Source organism: Eptesicus fuscus, chromosome 11 (assembly GCF_027574615.1).
Source record: "Eptesicus fuscus isolate TK198812 chromosome 11, DD_ASM_mEF_20220401, whole genome shotgun sequence".
NCBI classification, from domain to species: domain Eukaryota; kingdom Metazoa; phylum Chordata; class Mammalia; order Chiroptera; family Vespertilionidae; genus Eptesicus; species Eptesicus fuscus.
Window position 1 is genome coordinate 69,244,684 of NC_072483.1, and position 16,274 is coordinate 69,260,957.

The 16,274-nt window shown below is 44.5% G+C and overlaps 1 protein-coding gene across 1 annotated transcript; it reads right to left on the bottom strand.

The window, feature by feature from the left end:
* Positions 1–9,668: 9,668 nt before the first annotated feature.
* KCNE4 (potassium voltage-gated channel subfamily E regulatory subunit 4) lies at positions 9,669–12,832 on the bottom strand. Its single transcript, XM_028150879.2, has 2 exons — positions 12,756–12,832; positions 9,669–12,189 (listed from the first exon to the last, which is right to left on the bottom strand). The coding sequence occupies exon 2, from the start codon at positions 12,161–12,163 to the stop codon at positions 11,651–11,653; it is 513 nt and encodes a 170-aa protein (XP_028006680.1). The 5' UTR covers positions 12,164–12,189; positions 12,756–12,832; the 3' UTR covers positions 9,669–11,650.
* Between the last annotated feature and the right edge of the window lie 3,442 nt (positions 12,833–16,274).

Consider the following 16,274-nt stretch of genomic DNA (forward strand, 5'->3'; position numbering starts at 1 on the left):
CATTAGAGTGGGAAAAAATACCTGTGTTTGCATGAGGTAGATATGGGTTCAAATCCTAACTACACTCCTCAATAGTAATTTGACTTTGGATGCTTCCTGAAGTCATATCTCATGTGAGATGAACATCAGAACCATTGTGAGGACTGCATGAGACTACATACTGAACGGGACTAGAGGCATGTAATGGGCATTTAGCAATGTTAATTGACCTAGCACATATAATTAAGATAAAAAAGAAGTGACCATTGAAACTATAAACCCTAAACTCTATGACATATCTTGTTGAGTTTTGGGGTTATGCCTCAAAAAGCAACTTTGTTTTATTCCTCGGTAATATGTTCTTGTCACAACTGTAACCAAGACTACATGAGCAAAATAAGTCAGATGTAAAAAGTCAAGAACCATATGATTTCACTCATCTGGAATATAAACTTGGAAATAACAAATGAACAAAAAACAAAAACTCACAGACACAGACAACAACAGGGTGGTTGCCAAAGGGAAAGGTAGGTGGAGGGAGGTACTAAAGGGTAAAGGAGGTCAAATATATGGCGACAGAAGGAGATTTGATGTTCGGTGGTGAACACAACCAATATACAGATGATGTATTATAGAACTGTACACTTAAACCTATATAACTTTATTAATCAACTAGAGGCCCAGTTCATGAAATTTGTGCAATCGGGGGGTGGGGGGTCCTCAGCCCAGCCTGTGCCCTCTTGCAGTCCAGGAGCCCTCGGGAAATGTCTGACTGACAGCTTAGGCCCGCTAAGCCAGCAGTCAGACATCCTTAGTTCTGCCGCAGAGGTGGGAGAGGCTCCTGCCTCTGCCACTGCGCTCGCCAGCCATGAGCCCGGCTTCTGGCTGAGCAGCGCTCCCCCTGTGGGAGCACATTGACCACCAGGGGGCAGCTCCTGTGTTGAGCGTCTGCCCCGGTGGTCAGTGCACATCATAGCGACCGGTCATTCCGCCATAGGGCAGAAACCAGCTCTCCGACATCCCCCGAGGGGTCCCGGATTGCAAGAGGGCACAGACCAGGCCAAGGAACCCCACTGGTGCACGATCGGAGTCGGGGAGGGACATGGGAGGTTGGCCAGCCCGGGAGGGACTGCAGGAGGGCTCCAGGGCATGTCCGGCCCGTCTTGCTCAGTCCTGATTGACCAGACCCCAGCAGCAAGCTAACCTGCTAACCTACTGATCAGAGGGTCTGCCTCCGGGTGGTCAGAGCAGTTGAGCGGACTTAGCATATCATTAGCATATTATGCTTTGATTGGTTGAATGGCCAACCAGATGACCAGACACTTAGCATATTAGGCTTTTATTATATAGGATGAATATCACCCCAACAGAATTAATTTTTAAAAGGAAAACTCTATGGTGGGTTGTTGTTGTTTTTTATTGTTTTTGACATATGTACTTTTAAATAAATTAAATTATATATTCTCTTTAAAAAAAAAGACTGGCTGATATGCAATGTCTCTTACTTAGGGAGCAACATTGAAGGTTAGAATAGAAGTGCAAGATGGATTGCTTTCAGGACAAGAAACAATCACAACACAGAGAAATTACTCATCTATTTCATAGGAAAATGCAGGCATGTTACATTAATGGAAATTCAAGTGTGTGTGTGTGTGTGTGTGTGAGAGAGAGAGAGAGAGAGAGAGAGAGAGAGAGAGAGAGAGAGAGAGAGAGAGACAGAGAGAGACAGAGAGAGAGAGAGACAGAGAGAGAGAGAGAGACAGAGAGAGAGAGAGGATCCCCTCGTGCCCTTCTGTTCAAACTCCTTAGACTGTACTATCCAGTGACAGGGAGGCCACTCTGAGAAACCACAGTTTAAGAGCAATTAAGAGGCTTTGAAGGATAATTTTGTCTTACACTCTGATTTTAGCAACTAATTCTTGAAGTAAAATTAAACCACAATTTCTACTAAAAATAGGGATTCAGCTAGTAAAATACAAACATTTGACATTTGCATGCCAGTTTTAGATTTCCCCCTGATTTTTGTCCTTATTTTAATAGTTATCATTTGATTTATCTAAAGACCAAAATTACATTTTATTTTTAATTAAATTTATTGAGGTAACATTGGTTTATAACATTACATTAATTTTAAGTATACAACTGTATAATTCAAGTCTGTGTACTCTATTGTCTTTTCACCATCCAAATTCTGGTTTCCTTGGTTACCATATATTTGACCTCTTTACCCAATTCAGCCTCCTGTTCCCCTTTCCCTTCTGGTAACCACCATTCCGTTGTCTCATTTTATCTTTTCAATGGAACTATGGTAATATGTCTTTAGCCTTCCAATTTTCTCAAAGTCCAAATGTCTAATCATTATAGCCACAAAATAATGCCATTCATTAAAGAACAAAGAGAGATCAAACTGGTTTGAAGTCACCTGAAGTTCTTGGTGCAGCATCATGTCTCTGGTCTATAACATCTGCCCCTGGGTAGCCTAAAGCCATCCTCCTTTCCATTTATTTGTGTGTGATTTCGCAGGATGGTGTATGCCTTTTCATGGCCCAAGAAACACAGGGAGAATTTTTGACCAGTCAGTTATTTCTAATGTTGCATTTTATTACGGTGAAAGGCCACGATGTGACCGTGAATCCTGTAGTACTACCCACCCCCCACAGAAACATGTGAGTTGTAATTGTTTTATTTTTTTGCATTATCCCTTATAAAATCACATAAAGAAAAAAATTAAGACATACATTACTACCAAAGGGAGTGAATGTAGGCTTGCATCCTGAACTAAGTAACAATTCATGGCAAGTAAAGATGAATGCAAGCTCTTAGTCGTTCTGACTCCTTGAATTAACAACACTATACTTTGCTTTTCACAGCCAAACTTCCCAAGTTAGTTGATAAAGAGATGGCTCAACAATCTTTTGTACTTGTAATATCTTCACCCCACCACTCTACATAGTCTGCAATTCATAGAAAATAGAAACTAATCACACATCATCAAAAGGAAGCTTCTTTCTCCTCTGTCTCCCTGATGGTTGACCTCTTCCTGGAAAACCTGTGTGCTTGGCTTGCTGCCATCAGGACTTTAGTTCTTGGACTGTTCCTATTCTTTCTGCCTTTCCTCTTCCAACCCCCAAGAAGTAGCTGGTCCCCGAAGGACTGCTCTTTGCCCTCCTCTATTCCCACTTCTCCTTGGCTATTTCAGCCATAGTTAAGGTTTCAGGTCTGTGTATTCATGTGCATGGCTCCCAAATCTAGTCTCTAGCTCAAACTTCTCTCAAAGGCTTCCCATACTGATTTTCTAAGTGCTTTCTGGATATCATGTCAGTGCCTCCAACTCAAAATGCATATCCTTCCCAGGATTTATTGCCCATTTTTTGCACTTCCACTCTCTCAATTATGCAGACTCAATACCTTAGGGTCATATTTCATCCCACCCTTGTCTTCATTCTCTATGGTTCACCTGGTTGTGAAATCTTGTCAATTTCAATTCCTCAGTATTTCCAGCTTCCATGTCTTCATTTCACCTATTTCCCCAGTCCAGCCACTTCTCACCTATCACCAAAATCCTACTTTCTTTACCTCCCTCCTCTATCTTCTTAAGTTCATTTTACAGAATGGGAAAAACTATAAGCACCATGATGTCAGAAACTGGGTTTTTATCCTTGTACAACCAGTGTCTTGCACGCTCCATCTAAGTATTAAATTTTTATTTATGAAAGCACAGCTCTGATCATTTTGTCTTTTACTGTTCCAGCACCTCTCTGGTCCTCAGTATGTTTTGAATGAAAGAAATACTTTTTAGGGTAAATAATAAACAAGTTAATGGAATGAGGTTACAGAGAGAGCCTGTTGACCTAAGGGAAGGAGAAAAGCTTGGGTTCTACTCATGTTTCTGACACCTGCAAAATATAAGTTGGGGACAGGTTTTGCAGGAAAGATAATGAGTTTGACTTTTGATGTCAGGAATTATTTGAAGTGCTTACGGGACATCAGGTGCTCATGGGAGCTAATGCTGAATTATTGGGACTTGGAGAAACAAAGGCAGTCCAATGGGCATTTAGGTGTATTGACTCTGAGGCCAGATTGCCAGCCAGGTTCAATTCCCAGTTCTGCTGTTGACCAGCTGTGTAAACTACAGAAATAATATACGTGGTTCTGACCCTATGGGGAAAATTATAACTTCTGCTATAATTGAGGCATGAGGACAGTGTGATGGGAGTACAAAAAAAGGAGAACATTTTTTAAAAGAAACAGAATCCCTCCATCCAAGCACCATGTCCAGTGCTTTGGCAAAAGTTCTGACTGAAAAAAGACAGATGAGAGAGAGACCGTTCCTTCCATCTCAGGGCTTAAGAGTATGAAAATAATGGTTTCTGCATCATCTGAGACTTCAGTCTAGAGCTGATTCTCCAGCATTTACTTTCACTTTACCTGGCACCTAGGGACGTCAGTCCTGAAACCGTTCTGCCTGTGACTCGCTATGGCACTGGAGCTAAGCCAAAACACACAAACAAATAGAACTGAAAAGCAAAAGCCAGTAAGCTGCATGCAGGACAACTACATTCAGCCCTGTTTGAATATTTCCTCCTCCTATTTATAGCTTCTTCCCTTTTATTCAAGTTTCCAGTGATGTCACATGGCACTGCTTTGGGGGAATGTGTTTACTTCTGCCCACTTGGATCCAACACCCCACGAAGAGCAGTAAGTGCCAGGGTTTGACCAGGAAAAAAAGAAGCCACTTCCAAGCAGGGTTCATGGAGCCATAAATAGAGATAACACCAGTGATCTAATACTGCTCAGAGAAGCCCAAGGTGAGACGCTCAAGGGAGAAGACACTCTGGGAAGTTTGTTTTCATTAAGCTTTGGCAGAGCCCTCCATAGCCATGTGCTCCTGGAGACCTTGAACGAGATGCCTGGAGACCCGAGCTGCAACCCCAGCTCTGCTCCTATCTCCCACAATGACTTTAATTAGCTACTCTGCGCCTTAATTCCCACATCATTAAACAGAGGGGTTGGGTTAATGATCTAGTGGGCACCTTCCAACATTCCATGTCTTTCTAACGTGGCAATACTCTGTATAAATCCGATGGTTGAGTTACGCTACAGGAGCAAAAATCCCAACTTAGATTATTATTGCTTCATGCAAAGCCAGCTGCAAGTTTGGGTAACTCTCCAGAACAATGCCTTCCACACAGTAACTCACTATTTCAGGCTGACACAGGCTGTTTTTTATTATTTATACCATCTTGAACATATGGTCTCATTGGTGACATGCAGGTAGAGAGGGTGACTAGAGAGAGAATCATACACAGGCTTTTCACTATTTCAGCTTACATTTACATACATCACTTCCACTCAGTTCACAACAACCACAATGAGTCCTATCCCTGCCTGACCCCTGGTGGTATGGAAGGACAGACAGGAGAAGGAGTTGAGCAGTGGAAATGTCCATGTTTTCAGAAGGGGAGAAATACTGGAGATTGGTGAATATAAGAAATGTCTACACACAGCTGCCTTTCAATGACAAAGACATTTTTTTTTTCTTTCTCCAGATGCTTCATAAACAGTTCTGACAATGTTTTGAGGTCCATAGAAAAGCTCTTCATAACTCCATTTTATCAGTGAGAAAACATGCCCAGAAATATTAAGCAACATATGCAATGTCATAGAACTGCTGAATGTATGGAATGGGTCTAGATTCCATGGCTTTGTCTCTCTGCTTCTTCAAGATATAAAGAGATTCTAATATAAAGATCTTATATCAGAAGAGCTGCATTGAAATCCTGATCATTCTTTTCATAACAACCTTCTGTTTGAGCCTCAACTTTCATACCCTACATTTACGGTATTAGAGTTTCCTTGGGTGAATTAAATAAGATAATCAAAGGGAAAGGGCCTATCACAGAGTAAAGCAAATATTAGGTAAACTATACATTTCATTCAACTAACCACTTCATGGTGTCCTCAACTGTTCAAAGACCACATATTCTTAAGTTCTTTTAGACTTAAAATTTAGAGCCAGAGGACCCTGCACATAGAAATACTTCACTAATGTTATAGATTAACCAGATATAGAGCTCTTTTTATTGGAATTTATCTATATAAAGACTAGGACCTCTTTGGAGTTAGGCAGGGGTTATATTTTTCCCAGCACCTGTAAGTACCTAGAAGAAGGTAGAAGCTCAAAGCATGGAGTTGTACCCGGTTGGCATGGTTCAGGGTTGAGCGTCAACCTATGAACCAGGAGGTCATGGCGTTCAATTCTTGGTCAGGGCACATGCCCGAGTTGCTGGCTCGATCCCCAGTGTGGGGCATGCAGGAGGCAGCTGATCAATAATTCTGTCTCATCATTGATGTTCCTATCTCTCTCTCTCTCCCTCTCCCTTCCTATCTGAAATTAATATATATATATTTAAAAGCATGGGGTTATAAAGATTGGATGTAGTATGTGCTTAGCATGTCATAAGTGCCTAGAAAGTATTATGCATTGTAGTTATTGTTATTTTTGTTCCTTTTGCATAAGAGAATGAAGTGAGAAGGGAAACAAGTAAGGGACATTGGGAAAAGAGATGTTATGAGCTGATATTTGTGTCCCCCAAAATTCATATGTTGAAATCTAATTCCCCATGTGATGGTATTTGAAGATAGACCTTTGGAAGATAAGTAAGTCATGAAGGTGAAGCCCTCATGAGTAGGATTAGTGCCCTAGTAAAAAGAAACCACGGAGCTAGTTTGCTCTCTTTCTGAGAAGACAGATGTCTACAAACTGGAAGTAGGTCCTCACCAGAACCCAGCCATGCTGGAACCCTGACCTTGGACTTACAGCTTCTAGAACTGTGAGAAATAAATTTATGTTTATAAGCCACGCAGTATAGAGTACTTTGCTATAACAGCCAGAACTAAGACAAGAGAGAACATGTGATACACCACCTTTGAACAGGGGTGGAAAATCATTCAGGACAGGAGTATAGTTGATGACGTGAAGAATTCTTTTGTAGTGTTTCTTCTTGTTGTTGTTAATCCTTACCCAATGATATTTTTCCACTGTTTTTTGGAGAGAGTGGAAGGGAGGGAGAAAGACAAAGAGAGAAACATCAATGTGAGAGAGACACATCAATTGGTTGCCTCCTGCATGTGCCCCGACTATGGCCAGGGACCTGCAACCCAGATACATGCCCTTGACCAGGAATCGAACCTGGGACCCTTCAGTCCACAGGCATACCTATCCACTAAGCCAAACAGGCTAAGGCCTTTTATAGTGTTTCGCAGCAACAAATGAAAGGTAAGAAAATAAATCCCTAGGGCAGAGAGAACAAAAGCTTAGCCATGTATTGCATGGGGCAGGAAGGTACAAGGAGAAGAAAGAAGGGGTTGTCCAGGACAAAAGGAGAACAGTGTATTCCCTGGGTACCTCCTCCATGTCATGGGTGGAGGTGGCCGTGGGCTCAAAGCTCATTGCCTGAGTCAAGAAATAAATCCCAACTTCATCAAGTCTCTCTAATCCAATGCTGTGAGGCCATGGGCTCCTTCAAACAAGTGACCTTGGCTGGTTATCTCCATGGTAACAGCTCACATCCCAAACTGTTCCTTCCTGTGTGGAAGGAAACACTTCAGAAACAGGAAAAAGCAGAAGTGAACAGTGGTTTTCTCTCTTATGACCCTTCTCCTTTGGAAAATCATGTCTTTTCCCTAAACATCACAGTCTCCTGAGGAAACCATTCACAGAAAAAGAGGTTTCAGTGATTTTATTTGCAGACAGGTGCCAGGACATATTTTACAAAGTAGAAGCATGAAGCTGCTTTTCTTTTAGGTTCAAGCAGAGCTCAATATCTCTCAGTGTTTCACCATTCTTCTAATTAACAGGTCCCAGGAGAGGAAGCCCAGCATGTCCTTTCATTGTGAGCTACAGAGCAACACAATAGCAGAGTTAGTCTAGAAAGCTAGAAGAGCAGGGCTGGGCCTCCCCTAAACCCCCTTTACATCCTTCCCAAGGTCCAGTGCTTGCTGACCCACTCTCCTGGTCAGTGGGCTGATATGTCTCCCTCCAGCCCTATTGGCCTCCCCTGACCTTGACCCATGATATTCCATGTGATTTTCTCCAGCAGGGTACCCAGATTTGGGGTAAGGCAATTGAGCACATTTTGCTTGGTCTAAACCTGGAGTATCAGTTGCATTGCAAGCTCAATGTTCTGTCTGTTCCACAACGTCTAGGATCAGAGCAGCGTTTCATAGGATGATAAATGGCCCTTCTTCAGCTGAGCCCTGGAAGTGCATGCCTGACCGCAAAACCCTCCAACTGCAGCTCAGATGTACCACGGGATCTGCTCTCCAACCAGTCATGAGCCAAGAGCGCTCATTCCTTGGCCCAACTTCAGCCTTTCCCGGTAGTTTTGATCCCAGGTTCTGTCCCTGAAAGTTTTCTCTACAGCATCCCTGTCTGACTTTGACGTACGAAGGTGTAATTGGAACAGCATGGATGATCCATTTACCTCATCCCTAACATTTAAGTGCTTTAAAATATGTTTCTAATATCCTAGGTACACGGAGCCAAATTCCCTTTTCTGTTTTTCACATGCATGAGTAAATCCACACAGATTAAACCCCTTGGGCCTTAGGTTCTGCTTAGAAGTTGTGTGTGTGTGTGTGTGTGTGTGTGTGTGTGTGTGTGTGTGTGTGTGTTTAAAGAAAACAAATATGCCATTAAAACGACATAGTGTACTCTGCATATTTTTAGGACAATTAGAGTTTAGAATTCCCTCTTCTTCCGCCCATGGTAATAATGCTTTCCTTAACCATTTCCTTACCAAGAATGACATTAAGCTGGGATAAACAGAAGGGCTTTCTTGTCTTTTAAACTGATCTTCTCATCTTACATTGTCAAAGTACCAACTGATGGATGAAGATCCTTAAAGTGTTTTGGGAAGGACCCGGGCTGCCCTGCAACCTTCACCAGATAAATCCTTTAGGGAGACAGTTATTTGTGCACCTAATGGAAACATTTACTTGAAACAGAAAAGCCAAACTCACGGGACACAGAGAAACATAAAAGTAAGGATGTTCTGTATCCTCTGCTTGATTCAAAATGGGTCCCTGGCTTGGGTCATTTTTCTTTAGCACCTCTGGCTGTGTAAATAAAGTAATAAAATCTGTGGGCCAGAGCTACAGCCGGACCAGGTGGGAAGAGCTTAGAACATCAGTCTTCGTGCAGAGGTGACTGGGAATAAAAGGAGGTGCCATATAAATACCAGAGACTTTGTGCTCCAGTATTTTCCTAAGTGTGTGTTGCTGTACATACAGGAACTCCCTGCCCATCAGACTTTGCTGCTGCGGTCCTATGTGGATAATATCTGCCAAGCCAACGATCAAAGCAAACGTGTTCTTGCAACCAAATTTGGGGCAACATCTTTGTAGCAGTTGCACGTTCCAGTTCAAAGGCCCCCATGGCCATCAAATTTAAAGAGAAATTGATGTAAAACGATCTGCAACTTGTTTTTCATTCATTGCAAAGCATGTCACAAGATGGAAACGCCTAGCCCTGTTTAGCCCATGATTCAGACAGAAATAAAATATGTCTTCGTGGGAGTCTAACTTGGAAAATGACCCGGATCCAGAGACAGCTGGGAGAATGTGCCTGGGATGTCTTAGGAACTAGGAATTATGTTGCAGAATCAAAGAAAGAACTCAGAACTTCCTCAGGGAAATGTGTTTGTTTATTTAAATTAAAAAATATAGTGAAAATGACAAACTGTTAAATACAGAAGATAATTTTATACAACTTAATAGAATAAGAAGGAAGTATATACATCACTATTTTAATAGGCGCAGCTAGGTTTGCACCAAACTTCAGGATGAAGCAATGGAAAATGTGACCACGCACATGTCCGTCGCAGTAAAGTTTCAGAATTCAAGTGATTCCAGGCAAGGGGCCAACTTAACTTGGCTTCTTTCACCTTAAACAGCCCCCTTTGGAGTAAATCCACATTCTGAATTTTAAAGTGAACAGAGGCCCCTTTCCCCCCCCTAAACATAAATTTCCTCTAGCACTGTGTTAAGGCGAGCTGATAAACCAGCTCCTACACTGTTAACCCTTCCATGGGAACAGTAGTTATTGCTGTCTCCAACCCAGGGAGAGTATGTTTCTTTTAATTTAAAAAAAAAAAAGTTTTTTTTATTTTTACTAGAATTAAATTTGACCTTTTGGTGTGTTTCTCTTCCTTCTCATATTCAAGTGCCCAGAGGGTCTGCTGCAAAGCTATGGACCACAGGAATACCCGGAGATGTTGGCAAGCATTCCTGAGTGTTTCCTTTTGGGTTTCTCCTTCCCTCCGCTGGAGGGTTAACATTCCAGCACCCAGAGAACTTTGCAGACAGAGTAAAATGTGGCGTCTGCCTCTTTGGTTCACTGCTGGGAAAAACGACAGCCTGGAGGAGTGGGTGATTCTCCCTGAACTTCCCAGTTCCTTGTCTTCCTAGTCTCCAACTGCTCCTTTAAATAAGCAAATCCTTTTGCAGACTAACTGTCCAAGGGGCTAATATCTAGTCCAGGCTTCCTCACACCAGGCCATGCAGGATTTATCACAGAGTCTTAAAATCTAAAGACATCCTCCCAGCCCCCTGGGGATGCAGACCATCAGGAGTCTCATGCAGGCGGTAAGCCTCTTGATGACGTGCCCAGGACCACACAGCAAACCAGTGTCAGGGCGCGGGGGTCAGGGAACGGAACGGGGACCCCGGCTTTGTGTGACTTCTGCCTGAGTATGCCCTTCTCGGTCTCGGCTACGTGACGAAAGGCCATATCACCGAGGCCCCCCTTATGTCTTCTCCCAGCTCAGAAAATTAGGCTGAGAGTTGAGCAGCAGTAGAGCTAAGGGTTGGCTTCATTCAACCCCATCAGTACCCTTTCTGGAAAGATCAGGAGGAGTCCCCTGCACAGCCATTAGGAGTGCAGGTTCGATTCTGGAGAGCTCTTCCAACCGAAAAAAACTTCATGCCAGCTGGATGGTCCCAGGACAGAGTTCAAGGGTGTGGGTTACAGAAAGGGTCATGCCTTATAATCCCAGCCAATGTTAACAATTTTAAAGGTTGCCCTCTTTTACCCTTATGATATGCAAATGGGCCGAGTCCAGATCTCCAGCTTTCTCCCATGGAAAGTCCTCCTTTAAATGTCACCCTCCCAACCCAAAGGGCCAGCAGCACTGTCACTCGGTGAATGAATGCCACAGGCACACCACAGAGGTACTTACAGCCAATCAGATCGAGAACGACAAAGCTCTAGGCAAACCAATAAATCAAAACCAGTGTCCCAAGCATGTCCTGGGCATCTGGCAGCCCTGGGAGTGGGCAGAGGCTGCCGGAGTTAGCCAGGGCATCCAGTGAGAAAACATGAGCAAGCACGTGGACCTGCCAGATTCTGACCAGGAACCCGAGCCCCAGGCCCCAAGTAAATGTGCCCACGGCACGTCTTCAGGGCTTTGGCTGTGGCGGTTCGCACCACAGGCTCGGCACGGACTCCTGGCTGCCGCTGGCTCCGGCTGCGCACGGGCCCCCACCATCCCCACGCAGGGGCCTGCCGAGGGTCTCTTCAAAGAGGCAGCCTCACTGCAAAAGTGAAACCAGACACGGAAAGCGCCCTTCCTCTCTGCTGACGCGGCCACCTCCGGAAGCCCTGGGGGTGCTAGGAATTCTGATGGATGTTCTCCGAGGACCCCTCGCTGCTTTCGTTCAGGGGCGTCTCCGAGTTCTCCCCCAGCTCATCGTCGGCCCCCTCCTCCTGGATGGTGAGGTGCGCGTCGGGCGAGGAGGACTCGGAGCTCACGCTGTCCCCTTCCATGGAGCAGAGGGTGCAGGACAGCGCGGGCGCCACGCTCTCCTGCAGCATGTTCAGCATCACGGGCACCTGCACCGACCGCAGCCCCGACATCATGGGCAGGGGCTTCATGGCCTCGCCCCACAGCCTCTCCTCGTCTTTGTACAGCAGCAGGAGGCTGGCCTTCTTCTCCCGCCGCTTGGATTTCATGTAGCCCAGCATGATTCCAATCAAGAAAATACCGTAGAAGGACATGACCACCAGGATGTAGAAGTATTCGTTCCCGTTGCCGCTGCCGCTGCCGGGGTCATGGGACTCGAGGGGGGTGCCGGGGAGCGCGGTGCTGGGGTGCGTGCTGTTCAGAGGCTCCATCCTCAGCATTGAAGCGCTGCTCGCTCGGCCAGGGTCTGGGGAGAAACCTGCAGGTTAGCACTCTCCCACGGCCCACGGGGCAGAGAGGAGGGCAGCAGAGGTCTGTGGGATTGCAATATCGAAACAGCTTAGACAGGCATGAAGGCGCAGCGGAAAGTAAGCGGTTACAGGGCCTGGAGTGCATGGGGGAGAAGGCAGGGAGGTGGGGGGGGGGACATAAGAAGGACATCCATTACTTACTCTCTACGTGTCCATCATATTTGCAATTGGTAGAGTGAGCGTCTCAAAAGCATCACTTTTACCATTTTAAAAACCCAAGGGGGGGGGGGGGGGGAGGGGGGGAATCAGTGTAAGACAAGGGAGCACAGACAACATAACTAACATTGTAACCACTGGGAACGTTTTGTTTTTTTCTTTTTTAACTGACCGAGCAGAAAAGAAAAAGTTTACATTTTGCTTCTCCAACTTAAAACTACTTTTAATTCAAAACAAAGTTTCCTTGGGAACAAAACAAAAATAAAAGGCAAGGGAAAATTCACCTACTAACTGGTAGGAAGAGCCTTTCAAATGTGTCTGAAGCCCAGGAGCATCACGAACTTACCAAAGGCTGGCAAATTCGGCCGAAGTCCTGAGTTGCTAACTGGCCAAGTCCAAGAGCGTCCTCCTCGCAGCGGGCTGAGCCTCTGACAGCTCAGCTCCGCCGCTGCCCTGGGGATATATAGTCAAGAAATGCATCGTCACGTGTTCCGGGAGGGAAATTTACAACAGAGGTTGGTCTGGCAGAGAGAACAGTGAACTCCAAGCCCTGCAGCTCAGCTCACTGTCTGTGCAGCTGTGAGGAGAGCCTGGAGCCGGCGGATGGCTCCTTGCTCCCAGCCCGGAGCCAGCGTGTTCAGGTGGCCACGAAAAGGAGTCCGAAGAGGAGGAAAGAGTGTCCCCAAAGTCCGCTCTCACTGACAATTACCTCGCGTGTCCTCTCCCTCTTGGGGAAGAGCCCCGTTGCCATCTGCAGGCTTTCAGACACAAAGACCATCATCTGGATAAAAGGCAGTTGGAAGCAAGTGCAGGATTTCCTGTCAGGAAACTAGGGCTTAAGTCTCTGTTCTTCCAGTAACTATGCAAATGTTTTAAATCTTCACTGAACCTTCCCACACCTCCCATTCCTGGTGTGTAAAATGATTGGACCTGGGGGGCTTCAACACATAGAATTATGTGACCTGTCAGCTTACCCATGCTGAGGTTTAAGGCTGGCTGGTGCAGGTTAGCCCTTTAAAAACACAGAGAGCTTCTATCTGTCTTCCGCAGCAAGCTAGTCAATCTATTTTTTTTATAAGTTTATATATATATATATATATATATATATATATATATATATATATATATATATTATGAGATTCTTTTCAATAGTCTGCGTGAAGTGCATGCGGGTTACTGTGAAGAGACTGTGGTAGGATTCCCTCCAGCTCTGTGGGCACAGCTGCTCTTGGCTGCCTCACACTGAGACCATTCACACATCTCTCTGCCTCTCCCACAGGTCACAAGAGGAGCAGGCATCCTTCTGGTGAGGAACTGAGCACAGTTCGAGCTTGGAAAACCTATGTAGACCTGTGTGGAAAGGACTGCTGAGATCAAAACTGAAAAAGGAATTGAAGACTTTGATGTCAGTCCGTCTGCTTCCCGGGATGTTTATTCTGAGAGCCTCTCATGCAAGTTGAAGTAAACTGGGAGGATGGCTCTGCCCCAGTTGCCTGTGGCCCATAAACTGCAGTCAGACGGTCTTGGGGAATCAGTTCTAGAAAAAGCATCTCTCGTGGTTCGGCTGCTGTTACATGAAACTGAGTGGAAGCCTGGTGACGTCCCTCTGCCCCAGCTGGAACACATGCAGCCCTGGGACTTCCAGGGCTGCTCTCTGAACCCACCTGGGTCAGCACCTGGCCCGGTTGTTTTAGGGCACCTGTGCAAAGAGCGGGATGATGAGCACATGCTGATCCACTCGCCTATGCTTTGGGCTGTGCTCACCCTCAAATCCCCAGCTGACTCTGAGGTATCAACTGCTGACAACGCCACACTGAGACCATCCACACACTGCAACGTTGCTCACCACTAAAGACATCCTCAGAGTTATATTAATATTTTTAAAACGCCACAGCTACCTTGGCAAAGGTAGACATGACCTTTCCGATCTGTATTCATCTTAAGTGTCTGAGGACCTCCAGCTTCAGCTATGCATACAGTGGTTTGTCAAGGAGAGCAGAAAAGAGAGACCTATGAGCAGGATGCCCATTGATCCCAATATTGTTGATTGTGTACCTGGGGACATATGAGATTCATAATCACCCAGGGATGATCAAACACTGCAAATGGAAGCCTAGGGGAAGCAGAGGGAGGAGGTGGGGGAAGGGGTTACCAGAATTAAGGAGCAAGGAAGTACAAAGCTTGATGCCAGGAAGCCAAACAGAGGCTGAATTTTCAAAGATAAATCCCCTAAATTGAGCCAACAGTCCCAAGACAGTAAAACCAAGACAAGACATGGATGAATCCAGAATGAACCAAAGGACAAAGCACTTCAGAGACATGGGAAGAACAAAATCTATTGCAGGTATCAGCGAAGGAACGGCCCAAATGAAACTCTGCTGGCTGCCTGGATGGTGACCCTGCTTCCTCCCGGACTCTGTGCTGACTCACCAACAGTTAAATGCAATGATGCAAGCACAGCACTTAGGGCCATATCTTGCAGTATGTGTATGTTCATCTGTGCTTCTTGTTGTCACTGCTGAGAGTGTCTTATTGCTACCAAGGACTTCAAGTTGCTTCCTGTTGGACATGTGCCTGTCTCCAGATTTTTCATTGTTGTTCTTTTTTCTTTTGCCAAGAATGGAATTGAAGGTGTGGGGCTTGAAATGTCATTACGCATACCCCAATCTTCTCTCCAGCCCTCAATCATAACAGTATTATGAGAAGTATGGTAGGGAACAGTGGCCTAAATAGTGAGGGAGGAGGATGGGGGCACACAAGAATTATTAATTACATCTCTGTGCCACAGTTTCAGGAGACAGCAATGTTAAAGAAATAGATGCATTTTACAAATACTTTCTCCTAGTCTGTGGCTTGCATTTTCATTTTCTTAACAGTGTCTTTTGAAAAGCAAATGTTTCTTTATGCTGTTGAAGTCCAATTTATCAAAAATTATTATGGTTTGTGCTTTTGGTATCCTAAGAAATTTTTGTCTAACCCATGGTCACAAAGATTTTGTCCTATTATTCTCCTAGAAATTTTATAGCTTCAGCTCATACAATTAGGTTTTTAATACACTTCAAGTTACTTTTGTATATGATGCAAGGCATGGGGTCAAGGTTCATTTATTTGTTGCATGTGGACACCCAATTGTTCCAGCACCTTTTGTTGAAAAGACTGTCCTTGTCCCATTGAATAATCTTGGAATATTTGCAAAATCAATTAACCACATATGTGCAGTTCTATTTCTGAGATTCTTATTCTGTTCTGTAGACATATCTGTCTATCTTTGCATCAGGGTCAGGCTTTTGAAAAGTCCATTTTGAATTGGCATTTTAAAGAAGTTAAGATATGCTGCAGTTCAGACCTAACTGGGTGTCTATTATGTAGCAAGAGGCTTTGCTTAGTTCAGTATTGCGAGGTCAGTATTAGAACCATTCTATAGATAAAGAAACTGAAGGCCAAAGAGGCTAAGCAAATGGCTCAAAGCCATGCCATTTGTGGTAGAGTAAGGCTTTGACCTCAGGTCTGTACAATTCCAGGCCTCATTCTCATTCCACCACCTTTTGTCCCACTCAGTAGGAACCAGCGAACTGGGAAGGAATAGGAAATAAAAGATGAGTATTTTTCCAACTTCCTTTGAGTCTTCACAAAACTGTTTTTTAAGTACATTCATAAATAGCCAGTTACTCAAACATAAATGCAAACATGCAATTACAAATTGTTTCTTCTGAATTTGTGCTGTCTTAAATATTGGAGGATGCACAGACCTTAGTATGTTCTAGAAGGTATCAGTGAAGTAGTAATACTTTTGTCCTATATTCATATTTTTCGTAGTAAATCAATTCCCTTTTGTTTATATACACAGCTGATTTCTGGTCCGGTT

Excerpts from the sequence above, each read along its gene's own strand:
- KCNE4 (XM_028150879.2), bottom strand. The coding sequence starts at position 12,163 with ATGCTGAGGATGGAGCCTCTGAACAGCACGCACCCCAGCACCGCGCTC.